This window comes from Equus caballus, chromosome 19 (assembly GCF_041296265.1).
Source record: "Equus caballus isolate H_3958 breed thoroughbred chromosome 19, TB-T2T, whole genome shotgun sequence".
Taxonomy (NCBI): Eukaryota; Metazoa; Chordata; class Mammalia; order Perissodactyla; family Equidae; genus Equus; species Equus caballus.
In genome coordinates, this window is record NC_091702.1 from 32794233 (window position 1) to 32816222 (window position 21990).

Genomic DNA, 21990 nt, shown 5'->3' on the forward strand with positions numbered 1-21990 from the left:
GATCTCTGGGTTTCTGGCTCCTCTATCCACATGGTAGCCTTTCCTCTCCTTTGGGGAGCTGGTAGGGAGAGGAAAAAGCTTCCATTCGTTTTCCTACAAGAGCCTCTGGAGGTAGGTTGACCTTTGCAGTGAAGTTTTTGTTTTGGGCAACATAAACCTCTTCGTAAGCAGCAAGGCAGCATTTATTTGCAAAGCCCCAGAAGCCTAGCTTCTTTTCTAGAGATCCCCAGCAGAGTTTATGGCGGTCCCATGGGGCCACTTTTTAGACACTGTGCACTTCTGGGAATTGGGAAATGAGTCTTCAACTTGTACTTGACTTGTGCTTGTCCCTCCTGCTGTGTGAGCCCTAGGAGACTGACTCATGCCACTTCCTGCACTTCCCCCTGACCTCCACAGGAGGGAGGCAGGCGCCCAGGCCTGCAGGAGCGTCCTGCTGCGCTGCTGAAGCTCTGGCTGTTTGCTCAGCTGTCACATCCAGGTCTTGTCTTGACTGAACCGTCTGCACAGCCTTACCTGGGGTGTGTGTCTCTCCAAGGCTTCCTGTTAGCTTTCTTTTCTTTTCTAGGGAGGGGGCGGTCTATTGCCCCCCCGAGAGGAACATCTTTCCCTTGCTTTTCAGTTAGCTTTTGGGTGCCCTCGTTTATTCTTTCTTTATATAGGCTCAGTTTTGTCTATTGTGTAGGGACAGCCTTTCTGAGACAACTTCTCATTCATTTCTGAAGGGTAAGGATCTCCTAAGAAAAGGAGATCAGAGTCCCACAAGTAAAGGAGAAAAAGAGACCAACCTTCGTTCTGAGTAGAAAACTAAACTCTTTTTTGTTTGACATAAGGTTGGTCTCTACCTCGGTTCAGAGGCCAGTCCAGGCCTTTACAGAATTAGTATATGAAAAAAAGCATATAGAGAATTAGTAAGTTGTAAATTTGTGCAGAAAACAGACCAAAGATAACTAGCTGCTCTGGTGAATATTACTGATAGCTTAAAAAAATAGCTTCTCAAGTTTTATAATATACAGTGAAAAACGATCCCTTTGTCTGTCCCGTGTATCCCCCTTTCCCAGGGCTTTGGGTGTCAGGTGAAAGCAGGAAGTCTGGGGCCCCTCCTCCGGGTAGGGGATATTACATGGAAGACGATGCCGAAGGTTGGCAGTGCCTGAGTACCTTACTCTTCCTGAGACAGATTCTGGAAGTGAGGGTGGGCTGCAATTAGGTGAGGACTGGGGGAGCTGGGCATGATAGCAGAGGGGTCAGGAAGTGGGGGTTGGCGCTGGACTGTTGGGGTGGGCAAGATGGGTGACGAAGAGAAGAGTGTGTATTGTCCATTCAGAGGATGGGTTGGGGAAGGAGAGTCTCCAGGCCGGAGGTAGGGTGGCAGGGAGCCTGTGTCCGAAGTTCCTGGAGGAATGTCTGGGCCTCCTAGGGCCCTGGGTGAGGGTCCAGGAAAGAGCCCATGAGTTCCATTCAAGGACCTGTTCAGGTGTCCGGGGATTTGGTCTAGGGACCTGGAGGTTTGGTTCAGCAGACCAGGAATCTTGGCTCTGAAGCCCTGCAGCCTCTTCAGAAGTCCAGAGCCAGTAGTTCTGGCCGAGACCCCGGAGTTTGTCTCCAATAATCCAGAAGTCCTGTTTGGGAGCTTGTTCAGTGTGACGAATAGAGAGGTACTGCTTGGGACAGCTGTGGTGGGTAGGGCCCGCTTGGCACAGAGGGTGGGCCCTACCACAAGCAGCAGGAAGCGCACCTTTCCTCGAAGCAGTTGTTGGAAGCTCAGAAAGATGGCATTGGGATCCTTGTGAGCTGTCGTCCTGCCCTGTGGAGGAAGCTGAGGGCAGAGGATGGGCCTGAGGCCAGAGACCTGGGCCAGCTCTCGTGCCTCCCTTGTCTATGGGAAAGATAGGGGACCAACACCAGGTTTTATGGCGAGGAGGGAGGGAGCACTCCCTAGGTCCACTCTTCTACTCTCAAGATTTCTAGAATTCCCCTTTCTTCCCTCAGGTCTTCTAAGGGGACTGAGTCAGAAAAGAAGGACAGTTTCTATAGTTCCCTTAACTGGGGACTTACCTGGGTTCCAAGGAGGCCCTGCAGGGCCCCAAGGAGGAGGCGGACCTGTCCAGAAAGCTGTCCCAGTAAGGATGAGAGGCAAGTGGGTCCCAGTTGTCCCCGTGCTGCCAACACTCCCTCCAGCAGAAGGGTCGTTGCTCCCAGAACGTCCTGTGCCTTGGTCTGCTCCTGGGAAAGAGATGGAAGGGAGAAGCGGGCTGCTTCAAAGGGCATAGTAATAGCGGGTGGGGAGCCTACAGGAGTAGCCAGCAGAATGAATCATAGGAGCTGAGAATCGGACAGGACCAAGGTCCCACCCAGCACAGGAATTCCTTCACAGCCTCCCGACAATTGGTCATCGGCCTCTGCCTCAATAACTCCAGTGTCCAGTAACCCAGCCTGGTCTTACATTTAACTTCAGTCAGAAAAGTTCTTTTTATGTTTTTACAGTATGCTGAAATCTGCTGTAGCATAGCTTGTATCTCTTGGTTCTAGTGCTGCAAATTACTCTTTCTGCTGAAAAATCTTAGAATCATATGATTTTTTAAAAACTTAGATGAGAGCATCATAAAGATGAAGGAAAGGGGCTTACTGATACATGGCTGAGCTGGAACTACAAGGCTCCCTAGGAACTGCCCTTTGTCCCTGGCCCAGTCCTAGAAGACCAGCAGGGAGGAAGGGAATTCTAGGGCTCTCGAGGGTAGAAGAGCCGACTTTCTAAGGAGCGCTCCCTCCCAGTGGGTTTCCTGAGTCTCAGACTAAAGCGCTCTGTGCTATACCACAGACTACCACTTTTCTCCAAGCTAATCAGACAGGCTTTTTTTTTTAAACCATTCCTCACGTAACATGTTTTCTAACCTCTCACTGCTCTGGTTGCTTCCTCCTCCTCGGCACGTGCTAGTTTAATATGGTCCCTCTGAATAAATTAGCATGTGTCTAGAGGAGGATGTCTAGTACTCAGACCAGTATTTTTAAGTGCAGTCTACTCCGAATAGAGTTTTATAGGAATATTTCCACAAGATGGAAACATCTAAAGCTGCTTAGAATCACGAGCTTTTTAAATAGCTGCTTCAATGTTACGTGCTAAGTTTGGGGTCAACTCTGCCCTTCCAGGTCTTTTTCCTAGTAAGTTCTAGGGTTAGAAGTTTATATGAGGGAAGCAGGGGCATTGTGGCCTGAAAGCTGGAATAGGACTTGACTCAATTACAACATGTAGAATTTTCTATCTCTCTGTTAAATTTCACCTTGTTTTCGACCTAGCCTTTCAGCAATTTGAATCTTGATTCTCTCTTTTGTTATTTTAGCTGTGCTTCCCAGTTTTGCATCATCTGAGGATGACAGATCAGTCTTACTTCTTCATGCCACCTTAAGAAGGTTGAATGGGAATGGGTCAAAGGCATGGCCACAAGAGACTTCCGTCCAGCTTTTCTTGGTGTTCGGCTTCGAATCTATTTAACATACTGGGACCGCAAGCCATCATCTTGTCCAGAGGATATCATGGTAGAATGTAGATTGGGTTAGGGTGGCCAAGCTGAAGGTGAGATATTTTTAGGGAGCTCAGGAATTTTGAAGAATCCATGGGAAGCAGTAGGAAACTGATGAAGACAGGACTTAGGGAAACCAAGGGAAGGATGGCTGTCTTACCGTCTGGGTTCTCCATTCTCCCAAGCTGAAGTCCACAGCAGGCAGCAGGACAGGTGTGGACAAGGGGTTAACGTCCGGGCACTGGCTCTGTTGAAAAAGGTTGGGGGTGGGGGAGAAGGGGCTGAAACAGAGGGGACTGTGGTGGCCCAATCACCAGGATAGGCTTCCACAGGTAACATATCCAGACTAGAGCTTTTAGAAGGGCTTGATTACAAATCATAATCCCTGTCAAAGAGTAGTGATCGGGAGGTGGTCATCTTACTGAAAAGACAATACTGGAAGAACGGTGATTGGATGGGGAAGTGAGAGGACGTATTAGGAGTGAGGGTATCTTACCAGTCGAATGGATAGAGGGGAGAGTGCCTGGGGATTCTCACCAGTCTGCTGTGAAGGACATGGGAGTCACGAAGCAGTTTATTTAGGAGTCGGAGGTCACAGGCAGGAGGAGCCGGGCTGGACAAAGTTAGTTGTGCCTTTAGGAGAAGCATGACCACGAGGAGCAGTTCTTAGATGAGGAGAGGTGAGGTTGAAAGGGGTGGATAAGGAAGAAATCATTGTCGGGTGGTGGTCCAGGAACTCCCATTTGGGACCCAGACCTGAAATCTAGGGAATCTGCTGCTCAGAATCCTTATTCCTGGGAGGTTGGGCTCCCCCAGCCCTCCCACTGCAGCCCACCTCCTTTCTCTTTCCCCCTCTACTGTGCTCCGATTTGGCCCTAGGCCCTCAGGTATGTTCTTACCAGTCAGCTCCATTCTGGCCCGGCTGTCTGGTTGAAGTGGCTCCCTGTGTGGGGCCTCTCCCCTGAATCCTTCCTGGGGCCATGGAGGCGGCTTGGGCTCTTGTACTTCTGGGCAGAGTGGGGTGGGGCACAGGTGGGCCGAGGAAGAGGGTCTGGAATCTGTCCTGCAAGTGACAGGAATAATGAACATTTAATCGGGTTTCAAGGAAAAGCCTACCTGGCTGGGGGAACAGAGGCTGGGAGGGCTTGAGATGCTGACCAGCCTAGAACTGCTCAAGCTCTGACTGCTCCCGCATTTTCTTGTGAGTGTAGAACATGGTGTCTCCTCTTTGTCAGGGTTCCTCAGTGAATCTGGCATGGGTTTGGTGCCCCTGCCCCCTTCCGAGAGCAGCAGGACAGGATATGGATGTACACATACACATCTTAATTAGCCTCAAATTCTGAGCAACCTTGGTTATTTGGTTGGAGAAAATCTGGGATGGCGATAGAGAACGGGAGTATTATGGCACAAGCCTGAAGAAGAGAGGGGAAAAGGCGGTAGGGCCAGGATGAGGAGCTGGCACCTATGTGCAGTGTGCTCAAGGGTAGCTTGGGGAGTCGGGTTGAGGAGGGGAATTGGGCAAAAATAAAACTGGACCACTAGAGGTTGGTGATGAAAAGATTAAGAGAAGGCGGTGTGGGAGAAGGTAACCTCTCATTCTTTCCCTATTCACCCCCCTACATAAGGCCTCTTGGAGTTTTTCTTTGCACTCCAAGTTCTGAAATACTGGGTTTCCTAAAGTGAAGAGATGGGTTAACAGTCTTGGGACTTCCTTCCGGAGGCAAATTGCCCAGGAATGGGTACCTGCTGAGTGAGGCACCCGCCTTACATGGCTTCCCTCACCTTAAACACCTACCATATCTGTCTCAGAGCCTGCACCTTCCTCCCTGCCCCCTCTGCAGACCCCTTCCGGTTCCTTCACAGGACCCCCCACATGGCTTCCTCCTTTTTTCACAAGTTGTGCAAAGAGCCCTGCACCTGATTCAATATTGGGATTTCCTGTAGGTCTGTCAACATGCATGAGCCCTCCTCCCATTACCCTCTCCTTGGGCCCTCGCTTGCCTGACCCAGCTTCCCCAGCCCCAGGATTCAGAACCTTAAGCTAACTAGGAGTGGCTGGGTTAGAATGGGGATTGGGGCTGTGTCCACCTTGGTGCTGTGTTCTCTAAGCCCTAAATGCACCTCCTTTCTTAATTTCTCCCTGGGCCCATGTCCCCTTTCCTTGGGGCTGGCCAGGACTGTGCGGTATTCCAAGTCTGTGATCAGTCCCTCAGAACCCAGCACCCCACCCCCTGCCCTGCTCTGTCTGCTCCTCCCATTCTGGGAAGGCTATACTCTTCTCGACAAAGGTCAGTGCCTGTAGGTTCCAGTTTGCCTACCCCTCCCCCAGCTGAGAGTCCAATTCCTCTTTCCAGTCCTTCCTACCCTCACTTAACTCCAAACCCTGCTTGCCACTCACCGGGTGGAGAAGGGCTCCAGGACCCAGGTGCAGAGCAGGCAGCACGCTGGGGAGCAGATGGGGAGGAAGACAAGTGGCTGTGGGGCATAGCCCCTCCACGGCAGTGGGGTCACACGCCTGCCCTGGCCACTTCTGCCCAATCAGAGAGCAGGGAGCCACCAGACACTGGCGAGGGCCCCCGGAAGTGACGCCTTCTCCTCCCACCCGCGCTGGACCTGGAGCCCCTGCCCTGGACCATGGTCCACTATCGGAGCCCAGCTCCTCCACCCACACACACCACAGGGAAGATCTGAATAGAGGGCTCCGTCTTTTCCTAGAAGACGGGAAACCTGGGACTTGGCTGGGAAGGAGATAGGAGGGGAACTGAGGTTTTTTCCAGGAGGAACCTGGCAGGACATTTTTGTCCCTGGGGAAGAGGCACAGAGGTCTGGTTTTAGATTGGTGGGTTTTTCAGTTCCTGGCTGTCCAAATTTATTTTCCCTGGATACCACACCTGCTGCTGAAATCCAGTAAGGCTCTTGCTTTGCTGCTTTTCTTTCCTGGTCGTGTCTTGTTCCCCCCTTCCAAGTGGGAATATGGATATTGCTTGTATTCGAGAAGGACCCTGTCAGGTGTCAGTGTTGTGGGGAAAGGGTCTGGACAGTTTGAGAGGACTTCAAGGTGAGGGGTGTGTGTGCTGGGTTAAGCCATGCTCCTCCGCTGGCACCCTGTTGCTGAAACAGCTACGCCCATTTTTCTCTGTGCCCATGCCCTCCTTTGCTTGCCCTGTCTTTCTGCCTCTTCCATCTCCTACCACTCCACATGTGACAAGAGGAATAACCAGGCCCATGTGGCCCTGTCTTAGGAAAGACAGCTGCTGAACCTCCCCCGCAAATACCTCCCCCTATCCCCCCTCTTCCTTTGGCCCCTGCTCTAATTCCTTTGCTTTCCCCTCAGTCCCGGTCTCCCCACAGTCTCTGTCCTCAGGGGCCTCCTGGCCTGACCTTGTTCCCATCACACACACCCCCCCCTCGTTCTTCCTCAGGCTCTCTCCTGCTCCTCCTCCCAAGGATGGGGCTGTCTGCTAAGAAGTATGGCCTAGATCCCGGAATTCTCCAGTTCAGCCAGATGAGATGCCTCCCAAGATTAGGAAGGAGGGTGCTGGGATGGTTGGGAGGATGCTGGTGTGTGGGGGTGACCAGGAAACCAAGACAAAGGAGGTTGGGGGTAGGGTGGAGAGGCAGAGGGTGCCCTGGGTGAAGCAAGAGGGTGAGAAAGCATGTCAGGCTGGGGACCATGATGGTTGGATGGACCTGAGGACAGGTTACAGTAGGGAGGGAAACACTGTCACCAGACAGAAAGGGAACACTGTTTCTAAGTCCCTGTCCTGTGGAACGGGAAAATTAGGAGAGACCTCAGAGAAGAGTAGGGACACAGGCTAGGCAGTGAGAGTGGGTGGTGTGGGGTCTGAGCGGTGCTGTGGGCCTGAGTCGCGAGGAGATCAGTTGATGGGCCTTTCCTGCACGCTGTCATCCCTAAAGACAACTCTTCATCCTTCCGGCGAGAACCGAGTCCTAACCCAGTGGCCGGCCCAGGCCTCAGGCCCAGCCTCTGCCCCTCCCTGGCTTGGGGCTCCCGTCCTGGGCCGGACACACACCTCCTGGTCCAGCCGCCCTGTGGCCGCCGGCAGCGGGGGGGCTCCAGACCCGCCTCTCCTCCCTTCTTCGCGCCCCCTGGTCCCTCCCCTCCCCCTGCCCCCTTCACTCCCCCTTCCCCTCCAGCCCCTCCCTCCTCCCCTGCCCGGTCCCAGCCCCTCCCTCCCCTCCCCCACTCGCGATCCGGGCCGCCGCTGCTGGGCCGGACCCCCCGGGCTCAGCCCGGCCCCTCGCCGAGCCGCCGCCGCCGCCCCGTTTGCTGAGGAGGAGGCCCCCGACCGGGGCGCCGGGCGCGGGCATAAAACGGGCCAGAGCCGGCGCCTGGGGCACTAGAGCCGCGTACGGCCCGGGTCAGCGCCCGCCCGCGCTCCTCCCGGCCGCTCCTCCAGCCCGGCCCGGCCCGGCCGGCGCCGACTCTGCAGCCGCCCGACGAGCCCCTCGCCGCACTGCCCCGGCCCTGGCCCCGGCCCCCTCCTGCCGCACCGCCCCCGGCCCGGCCCTCCTCCCACCTCCCTCCTCCCTCGCCCGCTCCCTCCTCCCTCCCGCCTCCCCAGCTGTCCCGTTCGCGTCATGCCGAGCCTCCCGGCCCCGCCGGCCCCGCTGCTGCTCCTCGGGCTGCTGCTGCTCGGCTCCCGGCCGGCCCGCGGCGCCGGCCCCGAGACCCCCGCGCTGCCCATCCGGCCCGAGAAGGAGCCACTGCCCATTCGGGGAGCGGCAGGTAGGTGGGCGCCCCGGGGGAGGCGCGGGCGGGGAGTCCGGCGCGGGGCAAGTCAGCGCCCGCCCGGAGGGGGCGCCGGGCGCAGGTGGCTCGGCGCGGCGGGCGGCCTGGAGGGGTGGGCGGGGGCCGCGGGGCGCGCAGTTCTCGGGGACCTAGGGCCCGGCCAGCGGCGCCCGGGGCGGGCACACGGCAGGAGGAGCGGGACAGCGGCCGCCAGCCAAGCCCGTCCCCGCAGGCTGCTCCTTCGGCGGGAAGGTTTATGCCTTGGACGAGACGTGGCACCCGGACCTCGGGGAGCCCTTCGGGGTGATGCGCTGCGTGCTGTGCGCCTGCGAGGCGGTGAGTGGACCCTGCGGCCGTGGCCCGGGCCCTTGCGGGTGGGGCAGCGCTGGGGTTCTGGGACGTCGGAGTGGACTGCGAGCTCTTGAGGAGAAAGAAGAGAGTCTGCAGATATTCGGGATATTTTTCTGGCAGAGGAAGAGGGGAGGAAGCGCCTCCTTCAAGTCTCAGGTGTTGACTGTTATTGATCCCTCACTATGTGTCAGGCTCTGTGCCAACTCCATTTCGTCTCTGACTTAACTCCTATTACAACCCTGCTAGATGGATAGTTATTATCCCCATTTTTCAGATAGGGACCCTAAGGCCCAGAGAGGCTAAGTAACTTGTGTAGAGTCACGCAGCTTCTAAGTAGCAGAGGGTCTGACTCCGTGGGACCACTCTGCTCTGGTCCCGTGACGTTCCTCGCCTCGCCTTTGGGTCTCACCGATTAGCCTCTTGCACTCACTGAGTTTTCCCGTCTTCTCTGCGAGCAGCCTCAGTGGGGTCGCCGCACAAGGGGCCCGGCCAGGGTCAGCTGCAAGAACATCAAACCCGAGTGCCCAGCCCTGGCCTGCGGGCAGCCACGGCAGCTGCCCGGACACTGCTGCCAGACCTGCCCCCAGGGTAAGGCCCGCTCCGCCGTGAGGGGAGGCGGGCAGGGCCAATACTTGGTCCTGAGCCACACAGATGGGGCGGATGGAGCGGCCAACTGGCCTTCCCAGTGCCCAGCTGAAGCCCGTGTTCCCCGCCCCCGGTGCAGAGCGCAGCGGTCCCGAGAGGCAGCCGACCGGCCTGGCCTTCGAGTATCCGCGGGACCCCGAGCATCGCAGCTACAGCGACCGTGGGGAGCCGGGCGCTGAGGATCGGGCGCGTGGAGACGGCCACACCGGTAGGCGGGGCCCGGGTTGGGGGTGGGGGTTTTGAGGTCGTGGTTGGGGCCGGGCTAGCGCAGCCAGCGACGGTACTAGGGACATCTTCCCTTGCAGACTTCGTGGCGCTGCTGACAGGGCCGAGGTCGCAGGCTGTGGCACGGGCCCGAGTGTCGCTGCTGCGCTCCAGCCTGCGTTTCTCCATCTCCTACCGGCGGTGAGGAAGGGGAAGGAGGAAGAAAGGGTCGCCTGGGGGCCCCAGGAGGGAGAATTGGGAGAGGCTGGAGGGGCTGCTTCTGGCCGAGGCTCAGAGTCCTGCCTCAAGGGACCCCTCATTCCCAGGCTGGACCGCCCTACCCGGATCCGCTTCTCGGACTCCACTGGGAGCGTCCTGTTTGAACACCCTGCAGCCCCCACCCAAGATGGCCTGGTGAGATGATGCCATTTATGAGTACTTATCCAGTCTGGGCACTGTGCTGGGGCATGCTCTGCATTGCCTCCTTTGGTCCTCACAACAGCCCAGTGGGAGGAAGGCACTGACATTATGATGCCCATTTTACAGATGAGGGAACTGAGGCTCAGTAGCAGAATGTGATTTGCTCAAGGTCACAAAGCTAGTAAGTGGTGGAGCCAGGATTTGGACTCCAGCATGTGGCTCCAGGGCCCCTTCTTAAGCTTCCTAGGAGGGCCTGGGGGCTTCTTTTCGTGTACCTTCCTCCCCAGAGCTGGACCTCTCAGCTGGCCTGTCCTGCATACTGTCTCAGTAGGGCCTTCTTGTTTCTCTGCTCCAGGTCTGTGGGGTGTGGCGGGCAGTGCCTCGGTTGTCTCTGAGGCTCCTTAGGGCAGAACAGCTGCATGTGGCACTCGTGACACCCACTTACCCTTCAGGGGAGGTCTGGGGGCCTCTCATCCGGCACCGGGCCCTGGCTGCAGGTGAGGGGAGCTAATGGCCCCTGGACGTGAGGTTCTAAGTCTTCTCTATCCCCAGGAATGGAGTGGGCTGAGGAGGGGACTTTCTGATAGGCTTTCATGGTCCTCCCTCCCCAGAGACCTTCAGTGCCATCCTGACCCTGGAAGGCCCCCCACAGCAGGGCATAGGGGGCATCACCCTACTCACTCTCAGTGACACAGAGGACTCCTTGCATTTTTTGCTGCTCTTCCGTGGGTTGCTGGAATCCAGGAGCGGGGGTAAGTGGAATGGGAGAAGAGCATGTGAGGAGGCTAGGGAGAACCCCCTCTCTCAGAGCTGTCCACATGTGCAGCTGTTGCAGGACCAGCCCAGGTTCCCTTGCGGCTCCAGATTCTGCACCAGGGGCAGCTATTGCGAGAGCTCCAGGCCAATGCCTCAGCCCAGGTGAGTGAGGGTCTGGCTCTTGCTGCCACCTGCTCTGGCCTCTCGCTGCGCCCACCATACCCTGTTCTGTCCCTAGGAGCCAGGCTTTGCCGAGGTGCTGCCTAACCTGACAGCCCAGGAGATGGACTGGCTGGTGCTGGGGGAGCTGCAGATGGTCCTGGAGAGGGCAGGTGGGCCAGGGCTGCGCATCAGTGGACACATTGCTGCCAGGCAGAGCTGCGATGGTGAGGCACGGTGGGGCCTGGAACCCTAGGCACACACAACTGAGAGGCACAGACAAGTGCTGAGGGGAACTAGGGCGGGCTGAGGGTATGAATGGCTGTGGGCAAGCCCACCTCCACCTATCTTGCCCCCTGCAGTCCTGCAAAGTGTCCTTTGCGGGGCCGATGCCCTGATTCCAGTTCAGACGGGTGCAGCTGGCTCAGCCAGCCTTACACTACTAGGAAACGGCTCTCTGATTTACCAGGTAAGAGTCAGGGGCTGCAGGAGGCGGGAGAGGGGCAGGGCAGGCTGGGGCTTGGCCTGTGGTGGTTCAGGACCCATGCCTTCTCTGCCACTCCAGTTTGCCCTCCCCAACCCTGTCCACCAGGTGCAAGTGGTAGGTACAGGCAGTGAGGTGGTGGCTGTGACACTGGAGACCAAGCCTCAGCGGAGGGACCAGCACACTGTCCTGTGCCATATGGCCGGACTCCAGCCAGGGGAACACACGGTGAGTGCTTCAGGCAGAGCTGGGCCATAGGGCCCCTGCCCCAGAGCTGGCGCTGAGGGGCTCTGGGAAGCCAGGTTGGGAGCTGGGATGTTCAGCATCACTCACTCACTCACAGGCTCTCTCACTGATTCATTGATTCCCTGGACACATTTTGAATGAGCCTCGGGCTAGGGACTGGAGTACAAAGAAAATCAGGTGTGACCCCTGTCCTTAGCCAGCTCACACCAAATGGGTGGAGTTAGATGGAGATCAGCAGAGTAGATCATATAATAAATGTGATAGCAATGGCTGCCACTTATTGATCCTTTCTATGTGCCATGTACCACACTGGTTGCCTTACTTACATTACTTTTGGCTCTCACAGTACCTGTTTTATAGACGATGAACTGAAGGATCAGAGAAGTTAAGTAACTCCTCAAGATTGTTACGTAGGTAGGAAGTGGCAGAGAAGGGACTTGAACCTGGGCCTGCAAGGTTACTATAACATGTGTCCAATGTTACTGGTATGTGGAAGTGTGTCTGGGTATAGTAGGGGCTCAAGACATGGGAAGGATTCAGAATCTTGGGCTTGTGTGGAGGCTGAGGAGGGGTTCATCTGGGATCCAGCAGGCTGCAGCTAGGGCTCACCCTTCCCTGCCCCCAGGCTGTGGGTGTCTGCCCTGGGCTGGGTGCCCGAGGGGCTCATATGCTGCTGCAGAATGAGCTGTTCCTGAATGTGGGCACCAAGGACTTCCCAGATGGAGAGCTGCGGGGGCATGTGGCCGCCCTGCCCTACAGCGGGCACAGCGCCCGCCATGATAGTGAGTGCCCCAGGGGTCTGCCTGCCCTTTGGTGTCCTCTAAACTGTGACTCAAGCATGTGAGGGATGGTGCCAGAGGGCCCGAGCCTGGTGTGTCTTTCTCTGTGCTTGAGCTCCAGGTTGGCATCTGGAGAAGGTGGAGATGTACAGGATGGCCCTGCCTGCAGATGCTCCCTGTTGCCATGGGGCGGGGGTCTAAAACTTGCTGTTCCTCAAGCCCTGGGCCTATGGACGGTGTCTGCCACCTCATGGAGTCCGTGTTGGGGGAGATGGGGAATGCTGGGATTCAGTGGCTGCTCCAGGCCACCTTCTCATCTGTTACCTCTCCTTTGTCTGGATCCAGCACTGCCTGTGCCTCTGGCTGGAGCCCTGGTGTTGCCCCCTGTGCAGAGCCAGGCAGCAGGGCATGCCTGGCTCTCCCTGGATACCCACTGTCACCTGCACTATGAAGTGCTGCTGGCTGGGCTTGGTGGCTCAGAACAGGGCACCGTCACTGCCCACCTCCTTGGGCCTCCTGGGATGCCAGGGCCCCGGCGGCTGCTGAAGGGATTCTATGGCCCGGAGGTGAGGACATGATGGTGGGAGGCAGCTTAGAAAATGTCTGCTTTTTAGCATGCGGGGCTGTGCCTCATGTGACTGTGGCACGGAGCTGACTTGGGCTCGGGGGTCAGACAGACCTGGGTATGAATCTGACTCAGCTTTTTATTATCCATTCTCCTTCCTGCGTCCTTCTCTGGTGGGATCTCTTGGTTAGGATGTAATATCCTGGACCTCGACAGGGATAGGAGGCGATGGAACAAGCCCCCTGAAGTGGGGCAGGTTGCCACGGACTTGGAGTCAGAGAAACCTGGCTTCTGAGCTCCACACCATCGTTGATGGGCTTTGCTACCCTAGAGACCTTATTTAACCTCCCTGTGTCTCAGTTTCTTCATCTGTGAATTGGGAAAAGTAGGCTTAGCCATAAAGTACCTTATTCCCATCCCTTATCCTGTCTACTCACAGGCCCAGGGCGTGGTAAAAGACCTGGAGCCTGAGTTGCTGCGGCATCTGGCACAGGGGACTGCCTCCCTGCTGATCACCACCAAGGGTAGCCCCCACGGGGAGCTGCGAGGGCAGGTAGGCAGGCAGTGTGGGCCAGTGGGGATGTTCATAGTGGTTGGCATTGTGTGCCCCTGTGCTAGTCACTTGCTCTCTCTGAGCCCTGGGGTGGCGGGGTAGTATCACACTTCTTGGCTGGTTGGGAGGATGAAGCCAAAGTACAAAATGAGGCTGGCAGTAGACCTCCCTTTGCCTGTCAACTGGATGACTGCTCTGGCTCGTACGTACCATCCTCCTGGGGCACAGAGGCGCCGAGGCGTCTCAGGCTCTCCGGCTGGCTGCGCTGGTGAAGATGCGAGAGGGAGCCCAGGCGCTGCCTCAACCGTCCTCTCCTCCCAGGTGCACATCGCCAACCAATGCGAGGTGGGCGGCCTGCGCCTGGCGGCCGCAGGAACCGAAGGAGTGCGGGCGCCCGGGACCCTGGATGCAGCGGCACCCGCACTGCCTGGGCTGCCGGCTGTGCTGGACCCGGACGCCCCCGCGCCCGCCAAACCTGGCGGCCCTGGGCGGCCCCGAGACCCCAACATGTGCTTCTTCGAGGGGCAGCAGCGCCCCCATGGGGCTCGCTGGGCGCCTAACTATGACCCGCTCTGCTCGCTCTGCACCTGCCAGGTAGGAGGCCCCGGAAGAGCGCATTGGGGCCGGGGTCTGGGGCAAGGGGCTCTGGCACCCCTCTCAACCCCGCCCCCGCTCCCTGCAGAGACGCACGGTGATTTGTGACCCCGTGGTGTGCCCGCCGCCCAGCTGCCCGAGCCCAGTGCAGGCGCTGGACCAGTGCTGTCCTGTGTGCCCGGGTGAGCGCCCTGCAGGGGTGGAGAGGGTAATGGAGGGTCCACTGGTGGGGGATGAGGCCTCTAGGGAGGGAAGGAAGAGGGTCACCCTCTGCCTTCACTATTTCTTTGGCTCCACAGAGAAACAAGATGTCAGAGACCTGCCGGGGCTGCCGAAGAGCAGGGACCCCGGAGAGGGTAAGCTGGAAGCGTGTGTGCAGGGGTAGGGGATCCAGAGGAGGTGTTGAGTGGGACCAGGATGGGGACAGGAGGATGAGAGTATATGTGGGGTGGGGGACCTGGGGGTGGGTGGGCTGAGGGGCACGGTTCCCAAGTGACACCTGATAGGCTTCATTAGAGTTATTGGTCCCCAAGTGGGCCCTGGGTTAGACTAGTGTGGGGTTGGCCTGAGGCTCAAGCTTTGGTTGTGGGCCCAGCCAATGAACTCACTACTAACGGCAGCTGGGCACTGTCCCCCACCAGGCTGCTATTTTGATGGTGACCGGAGCTGGCGGGCAGCGGGTACCCGGTGGCACCCCGTCGTGCCCCCATTTGGCTTAATTAAGTGTGCTATCTGCACCTGCAAGGTATGGCTGCCCAATCTTCTCTGGTGCCATAGCCCAGCCAGATCTGCAGAGATGGGGAGGGGGCTGCCAGGAAAGGAAAGCCCAGCCTTGATGAGGAGGGCTCAAGGATCAAAATAATATGAGAAAAGAGCTTTGGGCTTTTAGAGTTGGTTCCCTGTAGGACGAGGGCAAAGGCTGACCTGGGTGTGATTCTGGCTCTGTCGGCTGACTAGCTCCACGTAACCCTGGGCACTTCTTGTACCTCCCTGAGCCTCGCTCTCCTCTCCTGCAAGCAGATACAACAGCACCTACCTTGCAGGGCTACAGTGAGTTTGGGCTCAGGTAGATAAAGCACCAGTCCAGGGCCTCTGAGTAAAAGGCCGTGGATATATTACATTTGAGGTCTGGGCAAAGAGAGGGAAGAAGCAGGAGGCTGAGGTGCACCCCCTCCTTCCTGACACCCCTCACTCAACGGATCCCTACAGGGGGGCACTGGAGAGGTGCACTGTGAGAAGGTGCAGTGTCCCCGGCTGGCCTGTGCCCAGCCTGTCCGCGCCAACCCCACTGACTGCTGCAAACAGTGTCCAGGTGAGGGGGATGGGTGCTGAGGCCTCTGGGGGAGGGGATGCGTGGTGAGGCTGGATGGAGGGGACTTCTCAGCTAATTCAGCATTTAGTGAACACGGCTCCATGCCCAGCCTGGAGCCAGGGCTCTAGACGCTGTGGAAAGAATGTGCATGTACTAGTAGGCTGTGATGGGTTCCAGTTCCTGCCCCATCCATCCATCCATCCATCCATCCATCCGTCCATCCATCTGTCCATCCCCTACTAAGTGACAGAAACTACTAGGTGCTGGAGATTCAAAGACAAATAAAACCTGGGTGGCCCTCACAGAGCTCACATCTGCTGACCTTGTCTTCCTTCTCTCCCTTTCTCCCTGCCAACAGTGGGGTCAGGGGCCCACCCCCATCTGGGGGACCCCATGCAGGCCGATGGGCCCCGGGGCTGCCGTTTTGCAGGGCAGTGGTTCCCAGAGAGCCAGAGCTGGCACCCCTCAGTGCCTCCCTTTGGGGAGATGAGCTGTATCACCTGCAGATGTGGGGTAAGTGGGGAGTGGGAGCCTGGCCTGGAGAGGGGATACCTTCCCAGGGAGGGCAGGCGCCTGGGGATGAGCCTCCCCAGAGAGGCTGAAGACTGCTGTGGCCCAGTGCTTCTGGGGACCCTCAGGATCTGCTCTGTCCTGCACCAGGCAGGGGTGCCCCACTGTGAGCGGGATGACTGTTCACTGCCACTGGCCTGTGGCCCAGGGAAGGAGAGTCGCTGCTGCTCCCACTGCGCACCCCGGCAGTGTAAGTGAGGGGTCTAGAAGCCAGGGGAGGGAAGAGGGCACCTGCCATGTGCCAGGAATAGCGCCCTCTGCTTCACAAGCGCCATTCCATTCCACCCTCCCAGCACCCTTTTGGGCTTGGTATTGGTTACTTTTCTTTACAAAGGAGTTTTCTGAAGCTCAGAGCAATTAGGTAACTAGACGAAGGTCACACAGCTGGTGTGTGCTGACTTGCTTAGAAAAGTCGGACCTTTCTGGAACCAGGACAGAGATGCTCTGCTGTGCCCCCGATGCCACTCCGTTCCCTCTCTCCTCCTCCAAAATTCACTCCCTTCGTCTCCAGCAGCCCCAGAGACCAGGACAGTTCCAGAGCTGGAGAAAGAAGCAGAAGGCTCCTAGGGAGCAGGCAGAAGGGCGCATGACCAAGAGGACCGGGCCTGGGCTGGGGGAAGGAGTGGCGCGAGGACCCCACAGTCTCCTGTGGGAAACACAGTGCCTCTGGCTCCTCTTTTCTGCTCTTCTCCCTCCCCCACTACCTCTGGGAACCACATCTCCACAAGCGGGAAGGGCAGCCAGGGCAGACCAAGGCCGTGTCCACTCCAGTTCCTGCTCCATCACCCTCCAGCCTCTGCCTTGGAAGTCAACCCCTTTCCTTCTGTACATAATGTCACTGGCTTGTTGGGATTTTTAATTTATCCTCACTCAGCACCAAGGGTCCCCCCAATTCACTCCTGCTGCCCCAGAGCTGAGCAGAGTCATTACTGGAGATTTTTGTATTTATTAAAACATTTTGTTTTTTCAGTCTTTGGGCTAAAGCTTGTTTCTTTGTGGCTAGGGACCTGGGTTGGCTCCAGTGGAGAAGGGTCTGAGAGTAGGAGAGGGGAGAGAGGAGCTCTGGCTCCAGGGCCTTCCCTCTGATCCTTGGGGCGTGGGAAGAGAGCTGGACAGCAAACAGGATGGAGAGCCTCAAGAACTCAGGCAACCTGAACAGGATTTAGACGTGAGTTTCATTTCCACTGGCCTACCTGTAGTTGGCATTTTTGCTGACCCCATGTTTGAAGGTGCTCCGAAGAGAGAAACACAAATGTCCCCAGCCTTGACCTTCTTTGTCTAAAGTGAGGCAAACCCTCTCGTTATTCTTTTCTGGACACTAGTTGTGGTCTGGACCAGCTCGGGGGCAAATCTGGATCAGAGTGGCTTGGAATCAGCCCTGGTCCAGTTCTTGGCTGAACTTATCTTGGGACCAAGTGATGTACAGAATAAGATAAGACCCCTCGCCCCTTTCTCCGGTTCCTGCCTTCAGCACCTGGGCGTTCCCACAGTCCTCACAGGCTCCAGGGAGATCAGAGTGCCAGGGCAGAGAGCTATCAGTCCACGTACCTGCAGATCTACCTTTTGTATGAGCAATGTGGGAGACAATGAAGATGGAATTTTACAAGCTAGTGGGGCAGTGGGAAGGGGAACTCGTTGTCTTCCTTAGAGTTAGGCATACCTATGTGCTTAAGCAGCTATTGTCTTAGCTCATTGAAGCATCAGGTTCCTGTTCTGTTACCTAGCTGAGTGAGTGAACCTCCCTGAGTCCCTGTTTCCTTTCTGTGAAACAGATACCGACCTCATTCGATCAGAACATGTGAATCACGCAGCTCAGTGCCTGGCACATACTAGATGGAAAGGCACTCTAGCTGAGGTAGGATTTCTAGAACTGGTTTGAAATGAAAGGCAGGGAGAAATCTGAGGAGGAGAGTGGCAGTGGACTTTAGTTACGTGTGGCGTGATATTCTGCTGAATGCCCAGGGGGCGTGGGGAGGCCCGAGGGGAGGAAGGGATGATAAGAATGGGCGTAACTGGACTTGTCTCAGAGCCCTGGCTGTCAGTAGGGGGATCATGAGGGTCAGATAGGGAAGAAAACGCAGCAGGATCGGCACGGGGCTAAAAGCAGGGAACTAAGTACAGCGCCAGGCGTGGTGTGATGGAGGATTTGGCCCAGAATTGGATGTGCTGCCAGTACTGTCCTCCCTTATGAGAGAGTTTGGTGGGAAGAAGGGTTGAGAAGGGAAATTTTGATTCTTAGCTTTAACTTAGTTTGCTACTGATGCTCACAAGACTAGAGGAACGGTAGAGGCAGGGGCTTACCTTCCGGATCCCGCCCCGCAGGCACCTAGCAGGCCTTCAGAGCAAGCGGCAGGGGAATCAGCTGAGCAAGTGAATGCACGGCTAGTGGGTCCACGCAGGGCATTGTTCTCCTGAGACAAAAGTCCTGGAAACACCTCTTCCGTCACAGCCTGCTTTCCAACCAAAGCTGGCCAGTCCCCAAGGCTCTGCTGGAGCCCCAGGAGGTCCATGGAAGTCCAGCCCTGCACAGCATGTGAGGGATATATGTCAGACATTGGAAACCCTGACCTGCAGAGACCTCAAGAGGGCACCCCTTCCATTCCCCTTTAGGCAACTGCACAGCCTCAAAGAGCCCTTTTCTCTTCTGAAAACCAAATACAAAAAACCCTAAAACAACAACAAAAACAAAACCCAAGGAGAAGCCCATTTTCCTGGGTAGAATATTTTAGTGTCACAAAACAACAAAAGTTACTGGTAGGACTTAAAATTTCATCTCTAACCCTGGGTCAGTCAGGTCTTCTACTCTGCAGAGGGTTTGACAGCCTCAGCTTCTCCAGCGGAAAGAGATGGAGGGTGATACCCAGGGGTTCTGTTTGGCCGGAGGAGAAAGGGGAGTGGTTCTGATACACCTGTCTTTTGAAGTGAAAATGCCCTCACGTGCAGCCCTCCGTTTTGCCAGTTTCTACTTGTGACACCTTCCATACATTCTGCAGTGACACTCCTTTGCCATCTTTTCTGTGCCATGTCCAGACTTTGGTATATCAGATGACGAGCAGCCACTGAGACCTGTTGCGTGATGGCACTACCAGCATCTACCAGTTCACTTTGCGCCAAGTCACGAGAGCAGAGTCTGTCCAGGAATTTGAATAATTCATGGCAATGACTTAAGAAAAGTAGGTTTCAAACCTGTTCATAGACGTGTGAAGGTGCCTCTGGGCAGAGGGAGAAATGGGGGCTGGGGAGAGTGGAGCCGCTCAGGGCTTGTGGGAAGTCCAGGGCCCCGACTCTACTTCCACCTCAGCTGCTCTGCTTCTCAGATTGCCTGCATTCCAAAGAAGAGTTGGTTGCTTTCAAAAACGTTTCAGTACATCTGTTTTATTGTATTTCACCCTTAGTCTTTTTTTTTTTTTTGAGGAAGATTAGCCCTGAGCTAACATCTGCCAACAATCCTCCTCTTTTTGCTGAGGAAGACTGGCCCTGAGCTAACATTGGTGCCCATCTTCCTCTACTTTATATGTGGGACGCCTGCCACAGCATGGCTTGCCAAGCAGTGGGTAGGTCCCACCTAGGATCTGAACCGGTGAACCCCGGGCTGCCGAAGCGGAACATGTGAACTTAACCACTGAGTCCGTGGGCTCGCCGCCACCCTTAGTCTTTTATAAAAATAATGAGAAATAGAAAAACAAAAGCGTGACACAACAAAGGTGACAGAAAGGAGAGGTCTAATAAAATAATAAATTTGGGACAAAGAGGGAGTTTACCAGGTGTGCTGGAGAGGACATATTTTAGCTCATCAGATTTTAGGTAGTCAAAGATGATGTGTGAAGGAAAAAAATGTACAGAAAATGTACGGAATATTGGAAATATGTTGTTAAAGATGACAAAAGGGGAGCAATTCTTAAGGACTGTGTAATAATTATAGTGTTCTGAGAATGGAGCCACTTATACCATTGTTCAGCTTTGATATATGTTGTCATGAACAAAGGGGGCTGCCAGAATTATTTTTGCTCATCATAAAAGTAAATTATTATGAAAAATTATGGGAATACACAAATGTGTGAGGAAAGAAAGAAAAATTCACCTGTTAGAAAGAAAGAATTGCAACTCCTGGATAACCGCTAATAAAGAATCACTGAGGGCCAGCCCTGGTGGCCTAGTGCTTGAGTTTGGCGCACTCTGCTACAGCGGCCCGGGTTTGGTTCCTGGGCGCAGACCCACACCACTGTCTGTCAGTGGTTGTGCTGTGGTGGCAGCTCACGCACAAAACGAGGAAGACTGGCAAGAGATGTTAGCTCAGGGCAAATCATCCTCCACAAAAAAAATTAAAAAAAAAATCACTGGGTATTTTTCTAAGATTTAGTTTGCTGGGCCCTAGCCCCAGCTCCAACTCTGTCCCAACTCTGGCTCCTGCCCCTGCAGCACCTCTGTCTCCACTGTCAAGTGGCTGACTGTCCTCCACTCAGTTGAGGGTATTTATATGATAATTTCTGGGGCTGGAGCACACCTAAATCTGCACAAATAGGGAAAGCAGGAGATGGCACTTAAGGGAAATCTGACTCTTTGTATTTAAAATGGCAGGGAGGCAATCCCCCCAAAATTTGGAAAAAATTCTCACCAACTCAGAGAAGTTGGCCGGCATTCAGTGATTTGATATTCAGCAAATTGTCTAGAGCCCACCTGTGGGGGTCCCAGCTCCTCAGCTGTGGGCTTTGGGCAGGCCTGGAAGTTAACCCATCCTCACATGGGCTGCAAAGGTTGGCCAGCGGGGCTGCAGTTTGAAAACCTCGCTGAATACCACTTAAAGGGGCACCACGCAGAAAACACAAATAGGCCCCTGGAAATGCTGAGGAAAGGTGTTAATGTGGAAGAAGGGGAGCAAGGAAAGATCGGGGGGAGGTGCCCGGTGGACTCATCCTGGAAGGGCAGGCTCCAGATGCTGGAGGACAAAGGACGTCCTAGTCTCCCCCAGCAGCTCCTGCAGCTGGAACCAGACCAGCCCCAGCTTGTCTTCCACGGGAGCAGGGAGCCCCCGGGGGAGAGGCTCAGCACCTCTCCTTCGGGCCCTCCACCCCCAGGTCCCAGGAGATCTAAATCAGATTTACTTTAGGGACTCATTCCCCTCTCCCCTTGACACTGCACCTGCTGGCTGATGCCTGAAATTCCTTTAGCAGAGGTTTTCCTCCCACAACTGGAAGATGGGAGTTTTAAAATGCTAATGATTGGTTACGGTATTGAGTCATCTGCTAAAGTATAATCTATCAGCCAACAAATGTAAATGATTATTGTCAGATCCTGTTCCTTTTGGACAAGGGGAGGGTTAGAGAAAAGGTAGAGGATGTGGGACTGAAGGGCGAGGAGGTAGGAAATGAGGACTTCACAGCCAGACGTCCAGGCAGGGACGTTGACAAGGGCCGTGGTATTTACCTTCAACAGCTGTGTGGAGAATAGTTGCTGTGTGAGGAGGAATTTCTGTTCTGAACATCTGTGCACTCTCCCAGCTTAGCGGGAACTCGGCCCGCTATGATTCACATCAACTGTGTTTTTCATGACTTTTAAAGGCTTTTTTTTTAAAGCAAGGCTGACATCATTCTGAAGGAACTTTTCTTCTCATAGGTTCCTACTGAGGTATCACTTAGGTTCCAACCGGGGTGCCCCTGGGAACGGCACCAGGAAAGACCTTCAGAAGTAGCTTTGTGCCCTCCGCTCCTCCAGAGACAGATAAACGAGGGGACTTCCTGACAGGGGTAAAAGAAGCAGTGTTTTATTTTTGTCTGATCATAAATGTCATGATTCTTCACTGGAAAACTTTGGGAAAACAGAACAGTATAAAGGAGAGGAAATTTAATGTTAATTACTTAATAAAATTAAAACACCAACTCAAATAATCCTTATTCACCTCTGATTTTTTTCCCCAATCTTTTTTCTGAACATAAACATACCATGATTTATTTGAACAGTTCAGATGGTATTTCTAGTGAACCAGCTTTTTTAATTATAAAAATAATGTTTGCTTGAAGTAGAAAATTTGGTTAAAGAAAAAACCCAGGAAAAATGCTTTGTAGAAAATACAAAGCTTTTTTG

At 55.3% G+C, this 21990-nt stretch overlaps 2 protein-coding genes across 21 annotated transcripts; one reads left to right on the forward strand and one right to left on the reverse strand.

Moving 5' to 3' along the window:
• Positions 1-944: 944 nt before the first annotated feature.
• Positions 945-6529, reverse strand: THPO (thrombopoietin). 7 transcript variants are annotated; one of them, XM_070243421.1, is made up of 7 exons: positions 6410-6529; positions 5917-5962; positions 4418-4581; positions 4056-4183; positions 3679-3765; positions 2056-2223; positions 945-1816 (listed from the first exon to the last, which is right to left on the reverse strand). In XM_070243421.1, the coding sequence occupies exons 3-7, from the start codon at positions 4428-4430 to the stop codon at positions 1160-1162; spliced, it is 1053 nt and encodes a 350-aa protein (XP_070099522.1). In that variant the 5' UTR covers positions 4431-4581; positions 5917-5962; positions 6410-6529; the 3' UTR covers positions 945-1159. The 7 variants fall into 7 exon arrangements, with proteins under 7 accessions (XP_070099522.1, XP_070099521.1, XP_070099520.1 ...); XM_070243420.1 differs by lacking the exon at positions 6410-6529 and having other exon boundaries at positions 945-1804; positions 5917-6102; XM_070243419.1 differs by lacking the exons at positions 5917-5962; positions 6410-6529 and adding an exon at positions 4677-5870.
• A 1234-nt stretch (positions 6530-7763) lies between these two features.
• CHRD (chordin) lies at positions 7764-16881 on the forward strand. Of its 14 annotated transcripts, none has more exons than XM_070243409.1 (23): positions 7764-8268; positions 8504-8607; positions 9081-9210; positions 9347-9475; positions 9573-9672; positions 9798-9885; positions 10247-10388; positions 10503-10643; positions 10727-10809; positions 10886-11033; positions 11169-11275; positions 11399-11518; positions 12162-12318; positions 12661-12881; positions 13320-13433; positions 13755-14027; positions 14116-14209; positions 14327-14383; positions 14669-14772; positions 15237-15339; positions 15698-15852; positions 16000-16099; positions 16424-16881. In XM_070243409.1, the coding sequence occupies exons 1-23, from the start codon at positions 8121-8123 to the stop codon at positions 16474-16476; spliced, it is 2871 nt and encodes a 956-aa protein (XP_070099510.1). In that variant the 5' UTR covers positions 7764-8120; the 3' UTR covers positions 16477-16881. The 14 variants fall into 14 exon arrangements, 10 of the variants coding, with proteins under 10 accessions (XP_070099510.1, XP_023479210.1, XP_070099509.1 ...); XM_023623442.2 differs by having other exon boundaries at positions 7786-8268; positions 16421-16881; XM_070243408.1 differs by having other exon boundaries at positions 7875-8268; positions 10718-10809.
• Positions 16882-21990: the final 5109 nt, after the last annotated feature.